The sequence below is a fragment of the Aegilops tauschii genome, chromosome 4, assembly GCF_002575655.3.
Source record: "Aegilops tauschii subsp. strangulata cultivar AL8/78 chromosome 4, Aet v6.0, whole genome shotgun sequence".
Lineage (NCBI taxonomy): Eukaryota > Viridiplantae > Streptophyta > Magnoliopsida > Poales > Poaceae > Aegilops > Aegilops tauschii.
Genome location: NC_053038.3, coordinates 385,847,997 through 385,874,775, shown reverse-complemented (window position 1 = coordinate 385,874,775; position 26,779 = coordinate 385,847,997). Strand labels below are relative to the sequence as shown.

The 26,779-nt window shown below is 43.2% G+C and overlaps 1 protein-coding gene across 1 annotated transcript; it reads left to right on the top strand.

The window, feature by feature from the left end:
• Positions 1-256: 256 nt before the first annotated feature.
• Positions 257-23,791, top strand: LOC141021903 (uncharacterized). The gene is made up of 3 exons (XM_073497757.1): positions 257-653; positions 1,636-2,117; positions 23,762-23,791. The coding sequence occupies exons 1-3, from the start codon at positions 257-259 to the stop codon at positions 23,789-23,791; spliced, it is 909 nt and encodes a 302-aa protein (XP_073353858.1).
• Positions 23,792-26,779: the final 2,988 nt, after the last annotated feature.

The window sequence follows — 26,779 nt, the reverse complement described above, 5'->3', positions numbered from 1 at the left end:
CGTCAATTGGACTCTGTTTGGTATTCCTTTTCTGCGATACTCAAAAACAAGGAAAAAACAGAAACTGGCACTGGGCTCTAGGTTAATAGTTTAGTCCCAAAAATCATATAAAATAGCATATAAATGCATATAAAACATCCTAGATGGATAATATAATAGCATGGAACAATCAAAAATTATAGATACGTTGGAGACGTATCATCCATACACCTGCTCCAACCTCTTGTTAAAACTGCTCCCTGATGTTTTTAGCAGGATGGCTGACGATCCTCCACCTCCACCTTATATTGCCGCAATGATGCAACAGTTTGAGCTGAATCGTCAGTTTATGACTGGAGTAATGGCTCAGTTTCTAAACCAGAATGCTCATCAACAACCTGCCCCAATAACACTGCCAGAATTTGTGCACCTCAACCCGTCCATTTTTCGCAACTCCACCAACCCTATGGATGCTGATGATTGGCTTCGTGACATCCTGTTTGAGATGGAGTCAGCTAATGTTGCCCCTGCCAGTTACGTCACCTTTGCGACATTCCACTTGAAGGGTCTAGCTGCTCAATGGTGGGAAAGCCACAGGGGTATGCTGCCTACGGAGAATGTAACCACTTGGCAAGAATTTCAGTTAGCCTTCCGTGCACAGCACATTCCTCAAGGTCTGATGGACCAGAAGAAGAAGGAGTTTCGCAAACTCTCATAGGGCACAATGACTATGGATGAATACCGGCGGAAATTCCTTGAATTATCTTGCTATGCTACGGATGACGTCTGCACTGACGCTCGCAAGCAGGAGAAATTCCGTGAAGGATTGCGTCCCGATATAAAGCTCGCACTTGTTGCTCATGATTGCGTAGACTTTGCGACGCTTGTCAGCCAAGCTTTCTAAACTGAAACTGGTCTGACTGAGTATCAGGAGTCGCTCAAGCAAACTCGAGATGTTGGCCCATCCTCGAGTCAGCCTGCTCAGAAACATAGAATCTGGATCCCACACAATGTTCATCACCGACCTGCTCCAACACTAAGGTCGTCTTATGTTGCACCTTGTCTGCCTCCGCCACCGAGACAACTAACGATTTAGGGTGGACAGTCCAATGCTGTAGCTCCCCCATAATGATGGTTTATGCTGCAAGTGCGGACAGCCAGGGCACCTTGCTCTCAACTACCGCCAGGGTCGACCCCAAAATGCTTCACATCCTCTTGTTGGCCATGGTAAGGGCCGTCGAAACCACCCTATCAGAAATTGTAGTGCCAGACTGCCTGCTATGAGTGGTGGTCAAGTCACCCATGTCAAAATTGAAGAAGCTCGTGAGTCCCCAAAAATCGTGATGGGTACCCTTAGTGTTAATTCAGTGCCAGCTTATGTTCTCTTTGATTCAGGAGCATAACATGCTTTTGTGTCCCAACAATTTGCTCAGTTACATGAGTTATACCTAGAAAAATTGCCCACTCCTCTAACAGTTCAATCCCCGGGGTCCAAGTAGCAAACCACAATGGTAAGCCCACGCAACCAAATCGAGATTGGAGGACTACTTTTTCTGGCTTCTCTCATTGTACTCGGACCTTCCAACATACACATCATTCTTGGTATGGATTGGTTGACAGCCCATAATGCTTTGATTGACTGTGCTACCAATGCAGTCCAGCTTACTCACCCTTCTGCCCAGACAGTCCAATACTCAGCCCGAGCAGCTCAGGATGCCGAGAATCAAATATATGTTCTGAATGCATTGAATGCTTCACCTCTTGAGAGAATAGAGAACATTCCAGTCGTTCGTGATTTCGAAGATGCCTTTCCAGAAGAACTTCCAGGAATACCCCCTGCTAGAGCTGTTGAATTCATCATAGACTTGAAGCCGGGCACTACTCCTATTGCCAAGTGGCCATACAAGATGCCGCCACTTGAGCTCCTTGAACTTAAGGAGGAAATTGACAAATCCCTTTGCAAGGGATTCATTCGTCCTAGTTCATCTGCTTGGGGAGCACCTTCTCTCTTTGTCAAGAAGAAGGATGGTACAGATCGTTTGGTCCAAGATTACCGTCCTATCAACCAAGCAACAATTCAGAACAAGTATCCGCTTCCCAGAATCAACGATCTGTATGATCAACTTGCTGGTTCCTCAGTATTCTCTAAACTTGATTTGAGGTTGGGTTACCACCAGATCCGGGTTCGTGAAGAGGATATTCCCAAGACCGCATTCATTACTCGCTATGGTTCATACGAGTACACCGTTATGTCTTTCAGTTTAACCAATGCTCCAGCGACGTTCTCTCGTTTGATGAACTATATATTCATGGAATACCTCGATAAGTTTGTCGTGGTTTATCTGGATGATATCCTTGTATACTCCAAGAATAAGGAAGAACATGCTGAACACCTTCACCTTGTGCTGGAAAAGCTTCGAGAACATCAACTCTATGCAAAGTATTCTAAGTGTGAATTTTGGCTTCCCGAAGTGACCCATCTTGGGCATGTCATCTCCAAGGATGGTATTTCCGTCAACCCCGAGCGAGTTCAGGCTATTCTCGATTGGACTCCTCCGAAGAATGCCAAGCAAGTCAGAAATTTTCTTGGACTCGCCAGCTATTCCCGTCGATTTGTCGAGAACTTCTCCAAGATTGCAAAGCCCCTGACTGGTCTGGGCGTCAAGTTCGATTGGACAGAAAAGTGTCAGGAAAGTTTCCAGGCACTCAAAGACAAGCTGACTTCTGCCCCAGTGCTTGCTCCACCTGATACTAAGAAGGACTTCGTCATTTACTGCGATGCTTCACGTCAAGGATTAGGCGATGTCCTAATGCAAGATCGTAGAGTGATTGCTTATGCCTCTCATCAATTGCACCCTCACGAAGAGAACTACCCAAATCATGACCTCGAGCTTGCTGCTGTCATACATGCACTGAAACAGTGGCGACATTACCTTCTTGGTAATCATTGCGAGATCTTCACCGACCACCAAAGTCTGAAGTACCTGTTTACTCAGCCAGATTTGAACCTCCATCAGCAGAGATGGATGGAGACCGTAGCAGACTTTGATTTTGGTATTTCCTATACCCCAGGCAAGGCTAATGTAATGGCTGATGCTTTGAGCCGCAAGTCATATTGCAACCATCTCGAGGTTCGCAAAGTTCAACCCTCGCTTGTTGAAGAATTTAGAAAGTTGAACCTCCATATTGTTCCACCTGGTGCACTCGCTCCCCCTCCTCCAGAGTTCCGCAAGATGAACCTCCATGTTGTTCCCCAGGGTTCTCTCTATACCCTGGTTGCTAAACCAGATCTCGTGGACACCATCAAATGGCTTCAAAAGGCTGACAATGAAGTCGAGAGGATTAAACGCTATCTCGCAGAGGGAAAGCCCTCATTCTTCACTGTGGCTGATGATGGCACTTTGTACTTCAAAGGCCGCCTAGTGGTGCCGTATAAGGAGAAAAATCTGGATATGACTAAGGAGGTTATGGAAGAAGCTCATGACACTCCGTTGTCTATTCATCCCGGTAGCACCAAGATGTACCAAGACATTCATCAAAGATTCTGGTGGTCAAACATGAAGCAAGACATTGCTCGCTATGTTACTGAATGTGACGTTTGCCGTTGTATCAAACCAGAACATCAAAGGTCTGTTGGAACTTTGCAACCTATCTCTATACCTGAATGGAAATGGGACCATGTTGAAATGGACTTCGTCACTGGATTCCCCAAATCACAGAAAGGTAATGATGTTATTCTTTTCGCCATTGACCGGCTTTTTAAAGTTGCACACTTTCTGGCTGTCAAAGAAACCATAACTGCTAGTCAGCTGGCAACCCTCTGTATGTCCAGAATTGTTTCACTTCACGGTATTCCACTAGTAATTAGCTCAGACCATGGCAGCTTATTCACTTCAAGATTATGGGCAAGTTTCCAGGAAGCTATGGGAACTCATCTGTCTTTCAGCACTGCTTTTCACCCTCAGTCACAAGGACAAGTTGAACGAGTCAACCAAGTTCTTGAAGACATGCTTCGAGCTTGTGTCATTTCCTTTGGCAAGAAATGGGAGGAATCCCTCCCGCATGCTGAGTTATCTTACAACAATAGCTTTCAAGCTAGTCTGAAGATGGCCCCCCTTCGAACTGTTATATGGACGAAAGTGCCGAACCCCTCTAAACAGGTCAAAAACTGGGGAACGTCCACTCTTTGGTCCGGATATTATCCAACATGCTGAAGAACAAGTCCGCGTCATTCGCAAGAATCTCAAGACTGCTCAGTCACGACAAAAGAGTCAATATGATCGTCATCATAAAGACATGGTTGATAACCCACAAGTATAGGGGATCAAACCAGTTTTCGAGGGTAGAGTATTCAACCCAAATTTATAGATTCGACACAAGGGGAGCCAAAGAATATTTCAAGGTATTAGCAGCTGAGTTGTCAATTCAACCACACCCGGAGATTAATTATCTACAACAAAGTGATCAGTAGCAAAGTATTATGATAGTTTTGATAATAGTGACAGTAGTAATGGTAACAGTAACAGTGATAGCAGTAATTTTATAACAAGTGCAACAGTAATGATAGCAATAGTAACTTAGCAAGAACAATATGAGATAAATTCGTAGGCATCGGATCGGTAATTTGTTGGATGATATTCATCATGTAACAGTCATAACCTAGGGCAATACGGCACTAGCTCCACTTCATAAACATAATGCAGGCATGTATTCTGTAATAGTCATACGTGCTCATGGATAGAAGTTGCATGGCATCTTTTGTCCCACCCTCCCGTGGCAGCAGGGTCCATATTGGAAACTAAGGGATATTAAGGCCTCCTTTTAATAGAGAACCGGAACAAAGCATTAACACATGATGAATACATGAACTCCTCAAAGTACGGTCATCACCGGGAGTGGTACCGACTATTGTCACTCCGGGGTTGCCGGATCATAACACGTAGTAGGTGACTATAACTTGCAAGATCGGATCTAGAACATGGATATAATTGTGATAACATAAACGGTTCAGATCTGAATTCATGGCACCTGGGCCCAAAGTGACAAGCATTAAGCATGCCAAAGTCATAGCAACATCAATCTCAGAACATAGTGGATACTAGGGATCAAGCCTCTCGATCTGGCCTCCCGATGAAGAACAGGAGGTGACGGCAGCTCCGTCTTGTGGATCATGATAATTCTTTCTCCCTGATTTTTTTTCTAGAAAAATAGGATTTTATAGCGTCAGTTTCAGGGTCTGCGGGGCCACCAGGTGGGGACAACCCACCTGGGCGCGCCTGGGAGGGCAGGCGCGCCCTGGTGGGTTGTGCCCACCCAGGTGCCCCCTCTGGTGGCTCTTGGCTCCAGAAATTCTCTTTTATTTTATTAAAAATCCTCGCAAAGTTTTGTTCCATTCCGAGAACTTTTATTTCTGCACAAAAACAACACCATGGTAGTTCTGCTGAAAACAGCGTCAGTCCGGGATTAGTTTCATTCAAATCATGCAAATTAGAGTTCACACAAGAGGAAAAGCGTTAGGAAAAGTAGATACGTTGGAGACGTATCAACTCCCCCAAGCTTAAACCTTTGCTTGTCCTCAAGCAATTTAGTTGATAAACTTGAAGTGAAAAAGAAAAACTATTACGAACTCTTTTGCTCTTGTTTGCATAAATAAGCTTAAACAGCACCCAGGTTTTCAGCCAACATTATAACTAACCATGCCGACAATAACTCTTAAAGATTATATTGACTCATATCATTAACATAATCAGCTCACGAGCAATAATAAGATATCTCAAACGGCAACACGTTATCAAAACAACCATGATATAATATGACAATAGTGGTATCTCGTTAGCCCTTTCTGAGACCGCAAAACATAAATGCAGAGCACCTCCAAAGTTCAAGCAGCGACTAAACATTGTAATTCATGGTAGAAAACATCCAGTCATGATGCACCCAACATTAGCTACACACAATACATCAGCATGACAATAATGCTCTCAGGTTCTGGCACTTATTTTAGAAGGTGATGACACAACAAAAGTAAATAGATAGTCCCTTCGCAAAGGGAAGCGGTGATTTGCAGAGGTGCCAGAGCTCAAGTTTTTAAAACAGAGGTAAATGATATTTTGAGACATGCACCCTTCTCATTTACTTCACGACTATCAGCTATCAATATCTTCCATGCTAAGCATGCTAGTGGTGGTTCCCAAGTGATAAAAGTAAAGGTTTTGACTCCATTGGGAGTTTTTGTTTGATTATTTGTAAGCTTTTCCTGTTTGCAGTTTGGGACTGGGCATCCCTATTACCGCCCGTTTCTCGTGCGATGGTGAGTGAATAAACACTCGACCTGAGAATAACCCGCTTAGCATGGAAGATACCGACCACCTCCTGTCGTTCCATGAATGATCCAGGCACACAAAAAGGATATTTATTAGAAGTTTTTAGAGGTGGCACATGCAAATTTACTTAGGACGGCAGGGTAATACCGCATATAGTTAGGTATGATGGACTCATCTGGAATAACTTGGGTTCAAGGTTTTTGATGTACAAGCAGAATTCCCACTTAGTACAGGCGAAGGCTAGCAAATAGATTGAGAAGCGGCCAGCTAGAGAACAACAACGGTCATGAACATGCATTATGCATAAGTAACATTGGACACTAGCATGAGTAGGATATGAACACCATGAACATAAATATCATAGAGGCTATGTTGGTTTTGATTCAACTACATGCATGAACATGTGCCTAGTCAAGCCACTCGAACATTCAGAGGAGGATACCATATCACCATACTACATCACAATCATTTTAACGCAATGTTGATATCCAAGATAAATCATTATCCACTACCATCTACTTATGCATGGCATGAGAAACTATAATATCTAATTGTCATTCCAAACATGTTTAATCATAATGGGCTGAATCATGGATACTAGGTTAAACATATTTACACAAACAGAACAAGTCGAGTTCATACCCGTTTCTCTCTGCCACGGCCAGTTCATCGAATATCGTCATTATTGTCTTTCACTTGCACGACCGAACGATGTGAAAATAATAACAATGCAAGAGTGTTGTGGACTAAGCTAGAATCTGCAAACATTTTATTCAACATGAGAAGACAAGGTAAAATGGGCTCTTTATTAGATCAACAATTATTCATATGAGAGTGATACGTCTCCGTCGTATCTACTTTTCCAAACACTTTTGCCCTTGTTTTGGACTCTAACTTGCATGATTTGAATGGAACTAACCCGAACTGACGCTGTCTTCAGCAGAATTGCCATGGTGTTATTTATGTGCAGAAACAAAAGTTCTCGGAATGACTTGAAACTCCACGGAGATTATTTTTGGAAATAAAAAATACTGGCGAAAGAATCAAGGCCAGGGGGCCCACACCCTTTCCACGAGGGTAGGGGCGTGCTTGCCACCCCTGGGCGCGCCCCCTGCCTCATGGGCCCCCTGGAGCTCCACCGACCTCAACTCCAACTCTATATATTCGTGTTCGGGGAGAAAAAAATCAGAGAGAAAGATTCATCACGTTTTACGATACAGAGCCGCTGCCAAGCCCTAAACTATCTCGGGAGGGCTGATCTGGAGTCCGTTCGGGGCTCCGGAGAGGGGAATCCGTCGCCGTCGTCATCATCAACCATCCTCCATCACCAATTTCATGATGCTCACCGCCGTGCGTGAGTAATTCCATCGTAGGCTTGCTGGACGATGATGGGTTGGATGAGATTTATCATGTAATCGAGTTAGATTTGTTAGGGTTTGATCCCTAGTACCCACTATGTTCTGAGATTGATGTTGCTATGACTTTGCTATGCTTAATGCTTGTCACTAGGGCCCAAGTGCATGATTTCAGATCTGAACCTATTATGTTTTCATGAATATATGTGAGTTCTTGATCCTATCTTGCAAGTCTATAGTCACCTACTATGTGTTATGATCCGGCAACCCCGAAGTGACAATAATCGGGACCACTCCCGGTGATGACCGTAGTTTGAGGAGTTCATGTATTCACTATGTGTTAATGCTTTGGTCCGGTACTCTATTAAAAGGAGGCCTTAATATCCCTTAGTTTCCATTAGGACCCCGCTGCCACGGGAGGGTAGGCCAAAAGATGTCATGCAAGTTCTTTTCCATAAGCACGTATGACTATATTCGGAATACATGCCTACATTACATGATGAATTGGAGCTAGTTCTGTGTCACCCTATGTTATGATTGTTACATGATGAACCGCATCCGGCATAATTCTCCATCACCGATCCAATGCCTACGAGCTTTTCACATATTGTTCTTCGCTTATTTACTTCTCCGTTGCTGCTGTTACAATCACTACAAAACCCAAAAATATTACTTTTGCTACCGTTACTGTTACTTCCATATTACTTTGCTACTAAATACTTTGCTGCAGATACTAAGTTATCCAGGTGTGGTTGAATTGACAACTCAACTGCTAATACTTGAGAATATTCTTTGGCTCCCCTTGTGCCGAATCAATAAATTTGGGTTGAATACTCTACCCTCGAAAACTGTTGCGATCCCCTATACTTGTGGGTTATCAAGACTATTTCTGGCGCCGTTGCCGGGGAGCATAGCTCTATTCTTTGAGTCACTTGGGATTTATATCTGCTGGTCATTATGAAGAACTTGAAAGACGAGAAACAAGAATTTATCCCTCAACTACGAGGGGAGGTAAGGAACTGCCATCTAGCTCTACACTTGATTCACCTTCTGTTTTGAGTAAGCTTGCGACACCTAAACCTGCTTCTGCTATTAATTCCTATATGTCGCATGTTATTGATGATGCCACTTCTGCTATGCATGATACTTATGATGAAACTACTTCTATGCTTGATACTACTGTGCCACTTGGTGAATTTCTTGATGAACAACTTTCTAGGGCTAGAGAGAATGAAATTATTGAAACTGATAATATTGATGAAAGTGATGATGAAGACTCTCCCCCTAAATATGAATTGCCTGTTGTGCCAGAGGGCTATGCTATGGATGAAGAAACTGCTAGAGACTTTCTTTCTTGCAATGATAGAAGTGATCTTAAGAAATTATTAGCTAAGCTTAAACAAAAAATTCTGAATGTTGGAATGAAATATGATCCTGCTTATGCTACTTCACCTATCTTTGTTACTAATAAGGATTATGAATTCTCTGTTGATCCTGATATAATTACTTTGGTTGAATCTGATTCTTTTTATGGCTATGAATCTGAAACTGTTGTGGCACATCTTACTAAATTAAATGATATAGCCACCCTGTTCACTAATGATGAGAGAACTCGCTACTTTTATATCCTTAAAATATTTCCGTTCTCATTAAAGGGGGGTGCTAAGATATGGTTAATTCTCTTGATCCTGGTTGTGTGCGTAGTCCCCAGGATATGATTTATTACTTCTCTGCTAAATATTTCCCTGCTCATAAGAAACAAGATGCTTTGAGGGAAATATATAATTTTGTGCAAATTGAAGAAGAGAGTCTCCCACAAGCTTGGGGGAGGCTTCTCCAATTACTTAATGCTTTGCTTGATCATCCTCTCAAGAAAAATGAAATACTTGATATCTTTTATAATGGACTAACCGATGCTTCCAGAGACCACCTGGATAGTTGTGCTGGTCCTGTTTTCAGGGAAAGAACTCCAGATGAAGCTGAAATTCTATTGAATAATATGTTGACCAATGAAAATAATTGGACACTTCCTGAACCAACTCCTAAGCCAACTCCAAAGAAAAGGGGTGTTCTATTTCTCAGTCCTGAAGATATGCAAGAGGCAAAGAAATCTATGAAAGAAAAGGGTATTAAAGCTGAAGATGTTAAGAATTTACCTCCTATTGAAGAAATACATGGTCTTAATTTATCGCACGTTGAAGAAATATATGATCTTAATCCATTACCTATTGGAGAAACTCATGGTCTTGATAATCCGACACAGGTAGTAAAGGTAAATTATCTCTATAGATATGATAAAGCTGAAATCCCTCCTACTAAGTTTGCTAGCCAATGTTTGGATGAGTTTGATAACTTTATGGTTAAGCAAGAAGACTTTAATGCTTATTTTGGTAGACAATTAAAACAAAATGCTTATATGATTGAACACTTGGGTGATTATATGTCTAGAGTTAAAGGTGAACTTAAACTCATTAGTAAACATGCTTCTATGGTTACCACTCAAGTAGAACAAGTACTTAAAGCTCAGAATGATTTGCTCAATGAATTGAATAGTAAGAATAATGATTATGCTGTTAGAGTGGCTACTAGAACTGGTAAGATGACTCAGGAACCTTTGTATCCTGAAGGCCATCCTAAGAGAATTGAGCAGGATTCTCAAAGAACTAATTTAGATGCACCTAGTCCTTCTAAAAATAAGAAAAAGAAAAATGATAGGACTTTGCATGCTTCTAGTGAACCTGTTGCTGAAATACCTGAGAATCCGAATGATATTTCTATTTCTGATGCTGAAACACAATCTGGTAATGAACATGAACCTAGTGATAATGTTAATGAGGATGTTCATGTTGATGCTCAACCTAGAAATGATAATGACGTAGAGACTGAACCTGCTGTTGATCTTGATAACCCACAATCAAATAATCAACGTTATGATAAGAGAGACTTTGTCGCTAGGAAGCACGGTAAAGAAAGAGAGCCATGGGTTCAGAAACCCATACCTTTTCCTCCCAAACCATCCAAGAAAAAGGATGATGAGGATTTTGAACACTTTGCTGAAATGATTAGACCTATCTTCTTGCGTATGCGATTAACTGATATGCTCAAAATGAATCCTTATGCTAAGTACATGAAAGAAATTGTTACTAGTAAAAGAAAGATACCGGAAGCTAAAATTTCCACCATGCTTGCTAATTATACTTTTAAGGGTGGAATACCAAAGAAACTTGGAGATCCAGGGGTACCTACTATACCATGCTCCACTAAAAGAAATTATGTTAGAACTGCTTTATGTGATCTTGGAGCCGGTGTTAGTGTTATGCCCCTCTCTTTGTATCGTAGGCTTGATTTGAATAAGTTGACACCTACTGAAATATCTTTGCAAATGGCTGATAAATCAACTGCTATACCTGTCGGTATTTGTGAGGATGTTCCTGTTGTGGTTGCAAACGTTACTATTTTAACGGACTTTGTTATTCTTGATATTCCCGAGGACGATAGTATGTCTATTATTCTTGGAAGACCCTTTCTGAATACTGCAGGGGCTATTATTGATTGCAACAAAGGCAATGTCACTTTCATGTTAATGGTAAAGAGCATACGGTACACTTTCCGAGGACACAACCTCAAGTCCACAGTATCAAATCTATTGGAAAAATTCCATCGATTATTTTTGAAGTTTTGAATTTCCTCTTCCTACTGCCAAGAAGAAATATGATATTCTTATTATTGGGGATGTGCATATCCCCATTGAGGTAACATAGTGTTATCAAAATTTCTCCGGTTCCATGTTATTTGGAATGAGTTCGTTAACAAGACTTGATCAACCTTGTTAGTGGATTCCTTTTGATGAGCATGAGATGGATGAAGTTAGAAAGCACAACCTTCTGTACCCTCCTTTTACCTTCTGTTATTTAGTTGAAATAAAGTAAAAATAGTATTTTCTGTCATTTTTCTGATTTATCCATGCAATATAAAAATACCCCGAAAATAAAAGTTCTCCAAATGCCCTGCCAATTTAATATGTTTTTTTCTGGAATATTTGAGAATATTTGGCACTGAGAACACAGCAGGGGAGCAAGCACCTGGGCACGAGGGTCCAGGGCGCGCCCACCCCCCTGGGCGCGCCCCTGCCTCGTGGGCCCATGGTGGCTCCCCTCCACTTATTCCTGCACCTGCACACTTCTTATTCCTCCCAAAAAAATCACCATCCAGCTCAAGCACGAGTTCTAGCTCATTTTGCTGCGATTTTCGATCTCCTTGCTCAAAGCACCTCTCACAAAACTGCTTTGGGGGATTTTTCCTTGGTATGTAACTCCTCCAATGGTCCAATTAGTTTTTGTTCTAGTGCTTTATTCATTGCAAATTTGTGCTGTCTAGGTGACCATGTTCTTGAGCTTGCATGTCAAATTTATATGGTTCCAAGTAGTCCTAATTCATGATATAGGCTCTAGGCACTTGTAGGAGTAGTTGCTATCAATTTTGTTGAGCTTGGTTCACTTTTATTTGAAGTTACTAAAAATTTCAGAAATTTTCAGAAAATGATGAAGAGATTTTTGAGGGGCTCTTCGAGCCGAAGCTCGAAGGATAAGCAAAGTGAAGAAGCGGAGAGGCCCAAATATAATCTGCCTTGCACCACGGAGGTTCGGCCGTGTGAATGGCCTTGTGATGATTTCTTGAGAGCAGCCGGGATTTATGATGATTTTTATGAGTTGGCTGAGAATGCAGGCCTCACCGACTTCCTCCGGGACCAACGCAAACAGTATCTCTTACTCACCAATACCTTTGTGCAAAACTTTCATTTCTTCTAGGAAGTCACCACCTATGGTGGATTTTTATTTATATGATGAGTATAAGGAGATGACCCTTCGTGAATTCTGTGGGGTGTGCAAGTTACCTTTTCTGGGTTTCATAGAGGAACCACATAGTAACGATGTGGAGGGGTTTATTGATACAATTGTTGTACGGGAAACGAGGAAGGTTTCCGACGCATGAATCACTAGCATACACTTGCCTGTTCTACGCTACTTTGCTATATTTGCTAGTAGGTGCTTAATTGGTCGCGGAAACTGTGGAAACCTGAGTGTCCCTGATATTATTATTTTGTGCCATGCCTTGTTTCGTGATGACACATTTAGTATGGGCGCTATTGTTGCAAAGCGGTTAAATCTTAACCGTACTAAGGGTCCCATCTTGGGAGGCATCTTCGCCTCGCGCCTCGCTGCATACTATAACATACCTATTAGGCACTATGAGAAAGAAGAAAAATTGTTGCCTACTATTTTTCTAGACTATAAGAGTATGGTAGCGCATGATTTTATTGTTAAGAATAGGGAAAGGGCGCTTAAATACAAAATGTTATTTGATAAGAATCACCCTGAGACTATTACCTTGCCCGCTCCTTCCTTGTTTGATTTATCTGCAGGCCAGTATCTCGTTCCGTTGACGACCATCCAGGCTTACCGGAACCCTACAGAGCCAGAGCTGGAACCACAATTTGATCCTCCACGTCAGTCTAATTACCAGTGGGATCCGGAGGCTATTGCCAACCAGTGGCAATCCGAGGCTTCTTCACAATACGACCCCAACTGTAACTTTGGATATCCGCGAGGCCAGCCGTGGAAATAGACCAACTTAGGCCAAAAGCCTAAGCTTGGGGGAGTACATATTTCTCACCGACATTACATTTATGTTCACACACTCATTGCTAGATGTCGGTGCTCATACTTTTTCATTGTACTATCCATGCTAGATTATTTTCCTTTTTATGCTTTCTTCTTGTGTGTTTGATAAACCTTAAGAAAAAAAATTAGTAGTAGCTTTTAGCTAGTTTACTTTTCTTGTTGTAGTAGTAGTAATTAAAAAGAAAAACCCAAAAAGATTTCCTGTTCTTCTTTTGCTTGTTGGGAGCTTTCCTGTGTAAATAGTTTTTATTTCTTTTCTTTGGGGGTCGATAGGAGAAGACCATGATTAAATTGTTGAAGTGGCTCTTATATGCATTATTGTTGATTTAACCAAGAGCCCATATTGCCTTGTCTTCTCCTGTTTATTGAATGCTTGCAGATTCTAGCTTAGTCCAATGCACGTGCACTATTATTATTATTCACATCATTCGGTCATGCAAGTGAAAGGCAATTATGACGATATATGATGAATTGATTGAGATGAGAAAAGCTGGTATGAACTCGACCTCTCTTGTTTTTGTAAATATGATTAGTTCATCGTTCCTGATTCAGCCTATTATGAATAAACATGTTTGCAATGACAATTAGAGATTATAGTTACTTATGCCATGCTTAATTAGCTAGGAGCTTATAATGGTTTACCTTGCGTGCCAACATGCTATCAAAATGGTTGTGATGTGGTATGATAGGGTGGTATCCTCCTTTGAATGATTCCAGTGACTTGACTTGGCACATGTTCACGCATGTAGTTGAAACAAATCGACATAGCCTTCATGATATTTATGTTCATGGTGGATTATATCCTACTCATGCTTGCACTCAATGTTTATTAATTTTAATGGATGTTCATGACTGTTGTCGCTCTCTAGTTGGTCGCTTCCCAGTCTTTTGCTAGCCTTCACTTGTACTAAGCGGGAATACTGCTTGTGCATCCAATTCCTTAAACCCCAAAGTTATTCCATATGAGTCCACTATACCTTCCTATATGCGGTATCCGCCTGCCGTTCCAAGTAAATTTGTATGTGCCAAACTCTAAACCTTCAAATGAAATTCTGTTTTGTATGCTCGAATAGCTCATGTATCAACTAGGGCTGTCCGTATCTTCCATGCTAGGCGGGTTATTCTCAAGAGGAGTGGACTCTGCTCCTCACTCACGAGAAAATGGCTGGTCAACGGGAGGCCGAGTCCCATGCTTTATGCAAACCAAATCGAAATAATTGCAAACAAAACTCCCTCGGGACTGTTGTTAGTTGGAGGCACTCGTTGTTTCGAGCAAGCCATGGATTGATGCTTGTTGGTGGAGGGGGAGTATAAACTTTACCATTCTGTTTGGGAACCGCCTATAATGTGTGTAGCATGGAAGATATCGCCATCTCTTGGTTGTTATGTTGACAATGAAAGTATACCGCTCAAAATATTATTTATCTCTATTTCAAAATCGAGCTCTGGCACCTCTACAAATCCCTGCTTCCCTCTGCGAAGGGCCTATCTATTTACTTTTATGTTGAGTCATCACCCTCTTATTAAAAAGCACCAGCTGGAGAGCACCGCTGTCATTTGCATCCATTACTATTAGTTTATATTGGGTATGACTATGACTGGATCTCTTTTACCATGAATTACAATGTTTAGGCAGTCCTTGATCTTTAAAGGTGCTCTGCATTTATGTTTTGCGGTCTCGGAAAGGGCTAGCGAGATACCATCTTGTTATATCATATCATGATTGTTTTGAGAAAGTGTTGTCATTCGAGATTTATTATTATTGCTCGCTAGTTGATTATGCCATTGACATGAGTAAACATGAGACCTAAGTGTTATTGTGAATATGGTTAGTTCATAATCTTTGCTGAAAACTTGAATGCCGGCTTTACATATTTACAACAACAAGAGCAAACAGAGTTTGTTAAAGTTTTCCTTTATCACTTTTAGTTTATCAACTGAATTGCTTGAGGACAAGCAAAGGTTTAAGCTTGGGGGAGTTGATATGTCTCCGTCGTATCTACTTTTCCAAACACTTTTGCCCTTGTTTTGGACTCTAACTTGCATGATTTGAATGGAACTAACCCGGACTGACGCTGTCTTCAGCAGAATTGCCATGGTGTTATTTATGTGCAGAAACAAAAGTTCTCGGAATGACCTGAAACTCCACGGAGATTATTTTTGGAAATAAAAAAAATACTGGCAAAAGAATCAAGGCCAGGGGGCCCACACCCTTTCCACGAGGGTGGGGGCGTGCTTGCCCCCCTGGGCGCGCCCCCTGCCTCGTGGGCCCCCTGGAGCTCCACCGACCTCAACTTCAACTCTATATACTCGTGTTCGGGGAGAAAAAATCAGAGAAAGATTCATCGCGTTTTACGATACGGAGCCATCGCCAAGCCCTAAACTCTCTTGGGAGGGCTGATCTGGAGTCCGTTCGGGGCTCCGGAGAGGGGAATCCGTCGCCGTCATCATCATCAACCATCCTCCATCACCAATTTCATGATGCTCACCGTCGTGCGTGAGTAATTCCATCGTAGGCTTGCTGGACGGTGATGGGTTGGATGAGATTTATCATGTAATCGAGTTAGATTTGTTAGGGTTTGATCCCTAGTACCCACTATGTTCTGAGATTGATGTTGCTATGACTTTGCTATGCTTAATGCTTGTCACTAGGGCCCGAGTGCCATGATTTCAGATCTGAACCTATTATATTTTCATGAATATATGTGAGTTCTTGATCCTATCTTGCAAGTATATAGTCACCTACTATGTGTTATGATCCGGCAACCCCGAAGTGACAATAATCGGGACCACTCCCGGTGATGACCGTAGTTTGAGGAGTTCATGTATTCACTATGTGTTAATGCTTTGGTCCGGTACTCTATTAAAAGGAGGCCTTAATATCCCTTAGTTTCCATTAGGACCCCGCTGCCACGGGAGGGTAGGCCAAAAGATGTCATGCAAGTTCTTTTCCATAAGCACGTATGACTATATTCGGAATACATGCCTACATTACATGATGAATTGGAGCTAGTTCTGTGTCACCCTATGTTATGATTGTTACATGATGAACCGCATCCGGCATAATTCTCCATCACCGATCCAATGCCTACGAGCTTTTCACATATTGTTCTTCGCTTATTTACTTTTCCGTTGCTGCTGTTACAATCACTACAAAACCCAAAAATATTACTTTTGCTACCGTTACTGTTACTTCCATATTACTTTGCTACTAAATACTTTGCTGCAGATACTAAGTTATCCAGGTGTGGTTGAATTGACAACTCAACTACTAATACTTGAGAATATTCTTTGGCTCCCCTTGTGTCGAATCAATAAATTTGGGTTGAATACTCTACCCTTGAAAACTGTTGCGATCCCCTATACTTGTGGGTTATCAGAGAGCCACTCAACATTTTCATCGTGGTCTTCTCCTTCGTATGACTCAAATAAAAAGAAAAGAAGTTGAGAGAAACACACTGAAATATTTTTGGAGAGCCACTCAACATTTTCATCGTGGTCTTCTCCTTCGTATGACTCAAATAAAAAGAAAAGAAGTTGAGAGAAACACACTGAAATATTTTTGGAGTTTTTGATTTTCTCAAACAAGCAAATAAAAGGGAAAACAAAAAATGAGAAAAACTATTTACACGGGAAAGCTCCCAACAAGCAAAAGAAGAACAAGGAAATCTTTTGGGGTTTTCTTTTAAGTACTACAACTAAGCATGCATAGAAAGTAAACTAACTACAACTAATTTTTTTGTTTTTCTAATTTTTTCAAACACACAAGAAGAAAGCAAGAAAATAAATTTAAGCATGGATAATACAATGAAAAAGTGTGAATACCGACAACTGGAATGAAATGTGTGAACATGAATGTAATGTCGGTGATAAACCTGTACTCCCCCAAGCTTAGGCTTTTGGCCTAACTTGGTAAGCAGTCGGTAGTCTGGATAGTAGTCGGCGTGGTAGCTCATGGAGGCTCTCGGTGCGGATGCCTCGGCCTGCCATGCTGCCTCCACCGTCGTGTTGTGAGCTTGGGCCTCGCTCTCAAGAACAAAATATCTTCCCTTGCTGTGATAGTCAAAAAGAGCAGGCCAGGCAAATATGTGTGCACAACAGATGTTTGGTTAAACAACAGATTGTAAGTGAACTTATGAATTTTTCCTTTGAGGATCTTATGACTTTTCAAAGCATCAAAGTCTAAATACTGTGTGGGTAGGATAGGGTCAAACAGCAAAGGTGAAACACCCAGCCCTCGTGCTAAACGCGTGGCATATATTCCACCATAGAAATAGCCACTATTAGCGTTATGCTGTAGTCTGCATGCAACAATCGCTCCAAGGTTATAACTCCTTTCACCGGTGAGAGTGGTGTGTATGAGGCTCAAGTCTGGAGCACAAAGTGTACTACAGTCTTGCTTGCCTACTATACATTTCCCGTTAAATAATGCAAAGTACCGAATTGCAGGAAAATGAATGCTCTTTATTCTACCTTGTGTCACTCCCCTCGTCTCACCGTAGCAAAGACTAGTCAAGAATGATTGGTACTCAGCCCTTGGCGGTTCGTCAAGCGAACCCCGGAATGGAAGTTTGCAGTGGTGAGAAAATTCTCTAATGAAATGGTAAATGGATTTTCATAAAGTTTAAGTGACACCCTAGACTCACGGGGAGGGAATTTAAATCCTTTGACAAATGATTCAGTGAGAGTATGGTGTTGTTTGCACTTATCTGCAATGTAGGGACCAAGACCAGCATTGTGAACATATTTCTCAAATTCCTCCTTAATGCCCACACGCACCATATAATCATCGCATGGCCATAAGCATGTTTTGGTGGCTGTGTCTCGAATGGAACTTTCACTTGGTTCAACATAAAACCGGCGAGCGGAATTGTCACTAGAAGATGCCCCCGAGGATCTCCTCCTCGAAGAACTCCTTCCAAATAGGTTCATCATGTTCGCGTACAATTTTCTAAAAAAAAATTAGGTGACAAAAATTTATCAACAAAACTTCATATAATTGATAGCAACTGCACATAGGAATACATAGAGGCCATAGCAAGCATTCAAACTACTTAGAACTCTAAGAATTCAACATGCAAGCTCATCTACAGTAGCACCAAGAGTGGCTACTTATTCAAAATATAAACCACTAAAACAAAAACTAATTGGACAAACGGTGGAGTCACATACCAAGCAACAATCCCCCGAAACAGTTTCGGAAATGGAGCTTCGAGCAAAGAGATCGAAATCCGCGGGGTTGAGAGCAAGAACACGGGAGAGAGAGCAATGGTGAATTTTTTCTGGAGGTAAGTGATGATGTGGTGTGAAGGGATAAGTGAGTGGCCCACATGGGGACCACAACCCACCAGGGCGCACCCAAGGGTCCTGGCGCGCCCAGGTGGGCTGTGCCCACCTGGTGCACCTCCCTTTGATATTATTTACACCAGAAATTCTTAAATATTCAGGAAAAAATCGTATTGAATTTTCAAAGCATTCCGAGAAATTTTATTTTTGGGTCATTTTTTTATTGCATGGGAAATTCAAAAAACAGACAAAACATGGCATTTTATTTTATTTACCTAATAAAAACAAAAAACAAAACATAGGGACAGAAGGTAGTGCTTACTAAATTCATCAACTTCATACCTCTAAAAAATGATGCATTAATAAGGTTGATCAGGTCTTATTAACAACCACTTTCGATTAGCATGAAACTGAAGAACTTACGTACATCACTAAGTTACCTCAACGGGGATGTGAATATCCCCAACAATAAGCATTTCATATTTCTTTTTAGCAGTAGGTAGAGGTAGTTGAAAACTTCCAATAGTGATTGTCGGAGATTTTTCAATAGCATTAATACCATTCACTTGGAATTGTTTCTTCGGAAAGTGCACCATATGCTCATTACCATTGATATGAAAAGTGACCTTGCTTTTATTGCAATCAATAACAGTCCCTGCAGTGTTCAAGAAGGGTCTACCAAGGATAATCGACATGTTGTTGTAGCGACCCGACCCGAATGGATCGAAGTCTCTGTGCTTAAGTGTCATCCCTGGATCGGTATGCTGACACACACAGTACTCGAGGATTTATAACAGAGGTAAATCACATGTATAAAGTAACGTAAATACTATTACCTTAATCCATATAGCGAAAGTAACAACAAAGCTGTGGAGTTCCCAACAACACCAATGGCAAAGTTGTGTGTAGACATCATAACCCTAACATATCACTTACTCGTCGTAAGGATCCTGCAACATGAGACGTTGCAGCCATATAGGTCAGTACGTTGAATGTACTGGCAATTTCACACCATAGAGTAATAATGAAAGTATCTATCTGTATATGCATATTTGGCTGGTGGAGGCTCTAAGTTTAATTTTGCATAAAGCCAATTTTTCCCACAACAAAGGAATACGTTTTTATTTACTACCAACTTTATGCCATTATTGAGAAGGTTCCTCCAACTCAGTCCCAAGATTCCCAAATTATTAACTCTTTACTCTGGGTCTCCACAAGAATCGATCTCCTCTGTTGAATTTCTCGCACTACATGATGTTTGAGAAACGGATGATCGAGATACAGTCTTTCCGAAGCATTAACTCTTTACTCTGGGTAGACAGTACCACCTACTTTCCCCTACATCTGCTAGCCTACCACTGAAAGAGGTCACACAACATACTCAACTATGCCAGAGCCCATAATGGCTTGTGGCTGCACACAGAAGTTTCTAGCATGAATAATCTTATGATCCATTTGAGCCTGGGTGGCATTCCATAGGGTGATCACACGGGTACTCTGGGATATCCTAGGACATCACTGGATTGCTCCAGGTGCCCGCAACCAATCCACCCAGATGTGTATTAAAGTGGCCACCTTAAGTTTCCCTTTGTTATTACTCTCGCAACTTTCATGAATCTCACATACCAATCCCCGTCTACGAGCATAGCAAAGCGGTATGAGCATAACGTATATCCCGGGGTCGATAAAAGGATAATAGGTTCCTACCTCATCAACTACTTAACCATAACCACATGTTTCACAATCCTACTCTTGCAATGTTTGAGGGTTGAAACTAATTCATAAAAACTGGGTAATAAAGGGATATGATCAAAGTGTAACTTGCCTTGCTGACGATCGGAAAACCCTAGAGATTTTTGTAGCAAGCTTCGCACTTTGAAAACTCTATCATGAACAAACAATAGCACACATAAGCACTCAAGCATAAGATGCAAAGGTAAAACCAAAATAAAAGAGCTAAAGAGAAATTTCAAATGAAGAGCTTCGATTTGCAAAAAGAATCAATCAAATCGGGATTACGAAACTCAAACTACGATCAAAAGAAATTCAAATTCAAATCTATTTGAAACAAAATTTTAAAATTTTCAAAAACATGTGCAAGTTGATTATCTGAATAGAGGGGATAGTAATGAAGAATTTGGCGTTGGTTTCGTTGGATTTGGACAAACGAGCTAAAACTAGTGAGGGTTTAAAGATCAGGGACTAATCTGCGATGAAAATAACTACGGATAGGTCCCTGGCCGAAAATAAACTGAAAAAGAAAAATCTAATGAACGAACATCCGCTAACAGAGACTAATGAACGAAAACGTTCACTAACAGATCTAAACGAATGATCGATCTCTAATTAAACTAACCTAAAATAAAACCGATCTAAAAAGAAAACTGAAAAAAAACCGGGTCGGGCGGTTCGGTTTATATCGGTCGGCGATCGGTCGGAGAAAACCGACGGTGGCTGTGGATTGGACGGCGACAGCAGTGAGGCGGGACGGCGGCTCCAGCGACGGCGCTGGCGGCGGGGTGGCGCGGTGAGCGGCGGCGGCGCGGGGCGACGTCGGTGGCGGAAGGCGGTGGCTGCGGTGGCGGCGATTTGTGGAGGAGAGGGGCCGGGTGGCGCGGCTTATAAAGAGGTCGGGGGGCTTCTTGGAGGAGGGGGCAAGGCGGCGGCGCGGCAGAGTCCGAGCTGGACTCGGCGGTTCCGACGGCGGGCGGCAGCCGGACTCCGGCAGGAGTCGGTTGCGGGCGGTGGCGGCTGGGCGGCGGCCTGGCTGAGCTGGGCCAGCCCAGGTCGGCGGAGACTTAAAAAACAAACAACAATAATAAAATAAATAACAAGCTAATAAAAATGATATATAGGCATATTATATATCAAAACTTTCAGAAAAAGATTTTCTATAACATGAACATTTTTCTAGCATCAAATAAAATCCACAAAAATTTAAATAAAGCAAACAGTGCTACTGGTTCATTTAAAAACCAAATAAAATATTTTAAAATACCAGAATGATTTCAAATTTATTTCTCTCCATTTTTCTATTGTAGGGAATCATTTTACCCAATTTTCCATATATTTTATTTTTGGAGAAAAATACTTTGAATAAAACCAAATAACTCCAAATTGAAAATAATTTCAAAGGGACTTTAAATTTGATTCTTTGAAACTTCCAACTCATATTTCATACGATTTGAAGAAGTCATTTTATCTTCTCTCATGAAAATCATTGAGTTGCATAAAGTTTTCTGAATTTGAAATACTTCCAAATGAAGTTCAAATATTTTCAAAAACCCTTTCCATTTTAAATGGAAGAAGTCATGTCATCTTCTCTCTAGGGTTTTGTATTTGAAAGAATTTGAATTCATGGAGATCATAATGCAAAGTGAAAGTTTGGGAAAGTCATTTCATTCCCTCTCATTCAACTTTTGAAAAGTTTCAAATTTCAATCAATTTCACACAGGCAACCACACCACAATCAAACAAACAATCAATTTTTTTAATATAACATTCCAAAATTTAGAATTTTGGGATGTTACAAACCTACCACCCTTAAAATGAATCTCGCCCTCGAGATTCAGAGATGCTAGCAAGAAGTAGGTTAGGTTCGGGGGTCTCCTCAAAATCCATCGATCGTCACAGGGGGGTATGGGGTGCTACCACCCTTAGAAACATTGTGACGGTTCCACCAAAACTCATATAATCCATCCTAATTGTTAGCAGTGTCGATCTTCTGAGATCCTCAAGAAAAATTCCTACTCTGACTCTTCCGGTAGTGTGGCATAAACCTTTTCCTCAATTCTGTGTCCTTTCATCTTGGTACGGTTCTTCTGTGACTGGGTCTTCTTATTTGACGGGTCTGGCGCCAATACTAAACAATTATCGATATCTCATGGTGGTTATCAACAGTTTGACTGGGTCCCTGCAGAAAACGGGTCTGGGCTTCACTCTCACCGTATGACCTACGATTGGCAACAACTGCCTTGTACAAGGGAAAAATTGTCATACCATTCAAAGGCTTAAACAAGGTTTTGATTCGTCGTCGCTCTACTATGGGTAAGTCACTCAGATTTACCATCCCATATAGCAAGGCGAATAATAAGAGTAAGTCGGTGTCGTGGTTCTAAGTCTGACAGTAGAATGGGGGGGGGTAGGGATGTAGAGGCAAGATCCTAGCTGTGGAGAAGTTGTACGCACGAGTTTTACGAGATCAGGCCCTTCTTGGAGGAAGTAACATCCCTACGTCTCGGAGCCCAGAGGCGGTCGACTTGATTATATGCGTGTTTGTTACAGGGGGTGCGAACCCTTGTGCATGTGGAGGGGGTGGCTTATATAGAGTGCGCCAGGACCCCGGCCAGCCCACGTTACAAGGGATTTAAGGTACATCAAGAGGGGGGCGTTACTGGTAACGTCCGTAATAAAGTGTTATAAATGGCTATTAAGTCTAGGAGTTAATGCTCGACCGTTGCTGTGTAGAGTGACTTTAGGTCTTCTGTCCGTCGAGTGTTTCTTGTTACGGTCGAGTGATCTTGATTCCTCCGAGTGGAAATGTTTCTGGTCGAGTGGGTGATGGTACCCCTCGAATGCTTCTGGCTTTAGAGTGATGTCCTTGGGGAGGGTATTTAGGTCAGGCCTGCGACCCTACCCTAGGTACATGTCCTCATCATTAGCCCCCGAATGGATCAGGGTTTGAGTGGAGAAGGAGTTGAAAATACTTCCGACTCATTTTTCGCGCTTCGGGTGTGTCTTGTTTTGGATCAATGAACCGAGGTGGTGACACCAACTTCTTTTTCAGTCGCCTTGATCCATTCCTGGTTTTGTCGAGTGAACTTTTGCTGGAAGAGGTCCGAGTGCTAATGTGGTGGGGATCTTCCGTCTGACAAGTTGCTCTGCTGCCCGCGGATCTCGCGGGATTCGAATTTCGGGAAGCGCGCGGGGCGGAGGAGGCCGCAGTAATCGAGCTGGATAAGGCAAGGCCGTCTCGATTCCCGTGCCGCCTTTTTTGCCACGTATCACGCGCGCGACTGTTGTGGGATTTGATAATATTGCCCGGGCCTACAGGTCAGTCACTCGGAAGCAACCCCATATAAGGCGCCGGACCGGGGTTTTTGAACAGTGCGTCCTCATTCTTGTTTTCTCTTCTCAGTTTTCCCCACTGCGCCTGCTCCTCCTCTAGCGCCGCCGCTCCGCTTGAGCTCCGTTTGTCGCGATGGGGAAAGAAAAGACAGTGGCTCTCGAGCGCGCGAAGAAGGCGACGGCGAAGGCGAAGGGGAAAAAGTCCAGCCGGGGCAGATCCTCGTCGCGGTCCGGTTTGCCGCGCGGCTGGATCCAGGGCGAATGGATCGGGTCGACGATCAGTCAGGATGACCTTGACGATCTGGCGGAGGAGGGGCTGATTCCTCATGGATCGGCGCGGCTCCCAGAGGATGAGACCGAACCTCGACCGCGGGAGGGTGAGTGCGTCCTCCTTGCCACTCACATCGCCCGTGGATTTTCTCTGCCTCCGCATCCTTTTTCCGGGCTTCCTTGAATTTCTTTGGAGCACAACTTCATCACTTTTCCCCCAACACCATCATATATCTTGCTGCTTTCGTGTCTCTGTGCGAAAACTTCTTGGGTTATCGACCACACTGGGGTCTCTTCAAGCACATTTTCATGTGTCGCTCCCAGTCGGTCAAAAAGCCTAACCCGAGTGACGAGAGGACTCAGGTGATCCAGATGTGTGGGGGGTCTTGGGATTCAGATGAGGGGTAAGAGCTCTTTCCCAGCCATAACTCTTCCCGAGTCAGTACAAGGATGGCAGTCGACCTGGTTTTACTGCAAAGACCAGCCGACTCCAGGTCAGTCGACTGGACTTCCTCCTTTTTCTATGGCTCGCGTAGAGAAGCCCTCCGCCTTGAAAGTGACTCCAGGGGAGAAAGCGGAGGTGAAAGTGCTGGTTGAGCGAGTGGTCTATCTCATCCGTGAGGGTGTAACTGGAATGGATCTGCTGGAAGTCTTCCTCAGACGACGCATTCAGCCACTTCAAGCCTGCGACCATCCGATGTGGATGTATTCGGGCATTGAAGATTCCACTCGGGTGCACCAGAAGAAGTCGACGAGGATACGGTGGAGAAGTGGTTGAGGAGTATCACTAGCAACAAGGATAACCCCAGAGGAGCCAGGAGAATCCCTCCACTTGACCAATCCTACGAACCAGACAAGGTCCGATTCTGAATTACCGAGTGTCATCTTGATTTAACATGCAACTGTTTATGCTTCACCGACTGACTTTGTCTTGCTTGTTTTCTTCTAGGCCCTTACTGAAATGTACTCAATGCCCAACGGAGAGCAGGAGCAGGACCCGGAGGGGGAGGCAAGCAGAGGTGAAAGCGGCGAGTGGCATTCCAACGGAGAGGGGGACGAGGAGAGTGACGCCCCGAGTGACGAAGAAGAGGTCGACTCTCCTCCCCACAGGGAAAGGCGATCCAAACTTACTCACGACCCGGCGAGCGCCCGTGACAAGGCGACCGTTCAGACCGGGCCGTCGTCAAAGCGTCCTCGGACGTCCTCTCCGGCACCAACTGAAAAAGCTCCAAAGCAGTCCAAGGTTGTAGTGCAGAAGACTCGGAAGGCGCTGCCGAGAATCAAAATTGACGTTCCTGTTGCTTCTGTGTGAGTGTTCTTCTTTCGCTTTTACTCGACGTTCTGTGCTGTTTATTTTTCCCTTGGTTTGACCGAATGAATCTTAAAACTGGCAGTGCCGCTACCTCTGGGACCTCTGCTTATAAGAACGAGGATGAGGAAATGGAAGATGCGGTGACCTCCAATCCGGGTACAATCCTCATGATTTTGTCTTTAATTTGCCGATTGAACTGTGCTATATCCAATCGGGTGATGAAACTTTGGCGACTGATCTTTTTACAGCCCTCAACATCATTTACCTCCCGGACAACAATGAGGACGAGCCACAGAGGCCCTTGGGGAGAAGAAACAGGAAAACGTCCACTGGCAAGACGCTTCAATCGACACCGGTGGTGGAACCGGTAATTCAGGACGCCGGCGATGCCAATCGGACTTCCGTCTCCTTCGCCATACCGCTGTCGAGTGCTCGGCCTTCCTCGTCAGCTGCACAGACTCCCATCGATCCACCTTCACTTTTTGCTACACACCACGTCCCAGAGGACCAAGTGGGTGCTGCAAAAGAGGCTATACGCCACGCGGGCATTATGATGGAGAAGATGAAGATGGTGCGGGATGCCAGCCAAGCTGCTTATGATGCTAGCTCCGCTCTCCAGAGCAACGTCCAGGTTAGTAGATCGTCGACTGACTCTTCTGGCTTGTTCTGTTAGGATATGGTACCTGAAAACTTTCTTTCCAAGAATCTTTGCATCTGTCTGCGCCTTGCATCTGTACACCCACTGGGTGTTTTGATTTGTCAATGAACAGATTCGCACTTTGAGCTGATAATGTTGTTGTCAATTGAATCTTTTGACCAGTGGGGGCACGCTGAGTGACCCACTGGGTGTAGTCCCCGAGACCATAATTGACTGCGGGCAGTCGACTATGGTCTGAGCATCAAAATTTGAATTTCTTCACTCGGTCTGGTCGGGCCATGTCGAGTGGAACTTTGAACCAGTGGGGGCACGCTGAGTGCACCCACTGGGTGTAGATCTTTTGACCAGTGGGGGCACGCTGAGTGCACCCACTGGGTGTAGTCCCCGAGACCATAATTGACTGCGGGCAGTCGGCTATGGTCTGAGCATCAGAATTTGAATTTCTTCACTCGGTCTGGTCGGGCCATGTCGAGTGGAACTTTGAATCAGTGGTTTTTTTTGCACTCGTGCTGGAAAGGCCTTGTCGAGTGTAAACTGAACCAGTGGGGGCACTCTAAGTGCACCCACTGGGTGTAGTCCCCGAGACTACTGTTGGATGTTTGATTCGGCAGTAGTCATAGAATTTGTTGGCTTTATCTTTTTACCTCTCCGAAACAGCCAATCTTTTCACCAGTCGACTGACCTGTTCTTTGGTTGCAGAAATCTTGTGATCTTGGAGCTCATTTTGCTGACCTGGAGAAGCAGCAGATTCAGCTCAACCTCGATCTGGAGCTGGCCAAGACAGAACTGCAGAAGGCCAAGGATGACGCCGCTGGTAAGGAAGACCTGTCGACTGAGTTTTCCCTGAA

Coding starts and splice junctions, on each gene's coding strand:
- LOC141021903 (XM_073497757.1), top strand. CDS start 257: ATGGCTGACGATCCTCCACCTCCACCTTATATTGCCGCAATGATGCAA. Junction 654..1,635: donor TGCACAGCACATTCCTCAAG/GTCTGATGGACC, acceptor CTACCAATGCAG/TCCAGCTTACTCACCCTTCT. Junction 2,118..23,761: donor ATCAACTTGCTGGTTCCTCA/GTATTCTCTAAA, acceptor TTCTCTTCTCAG/TTTTCCCCACTGCGCCTGCT.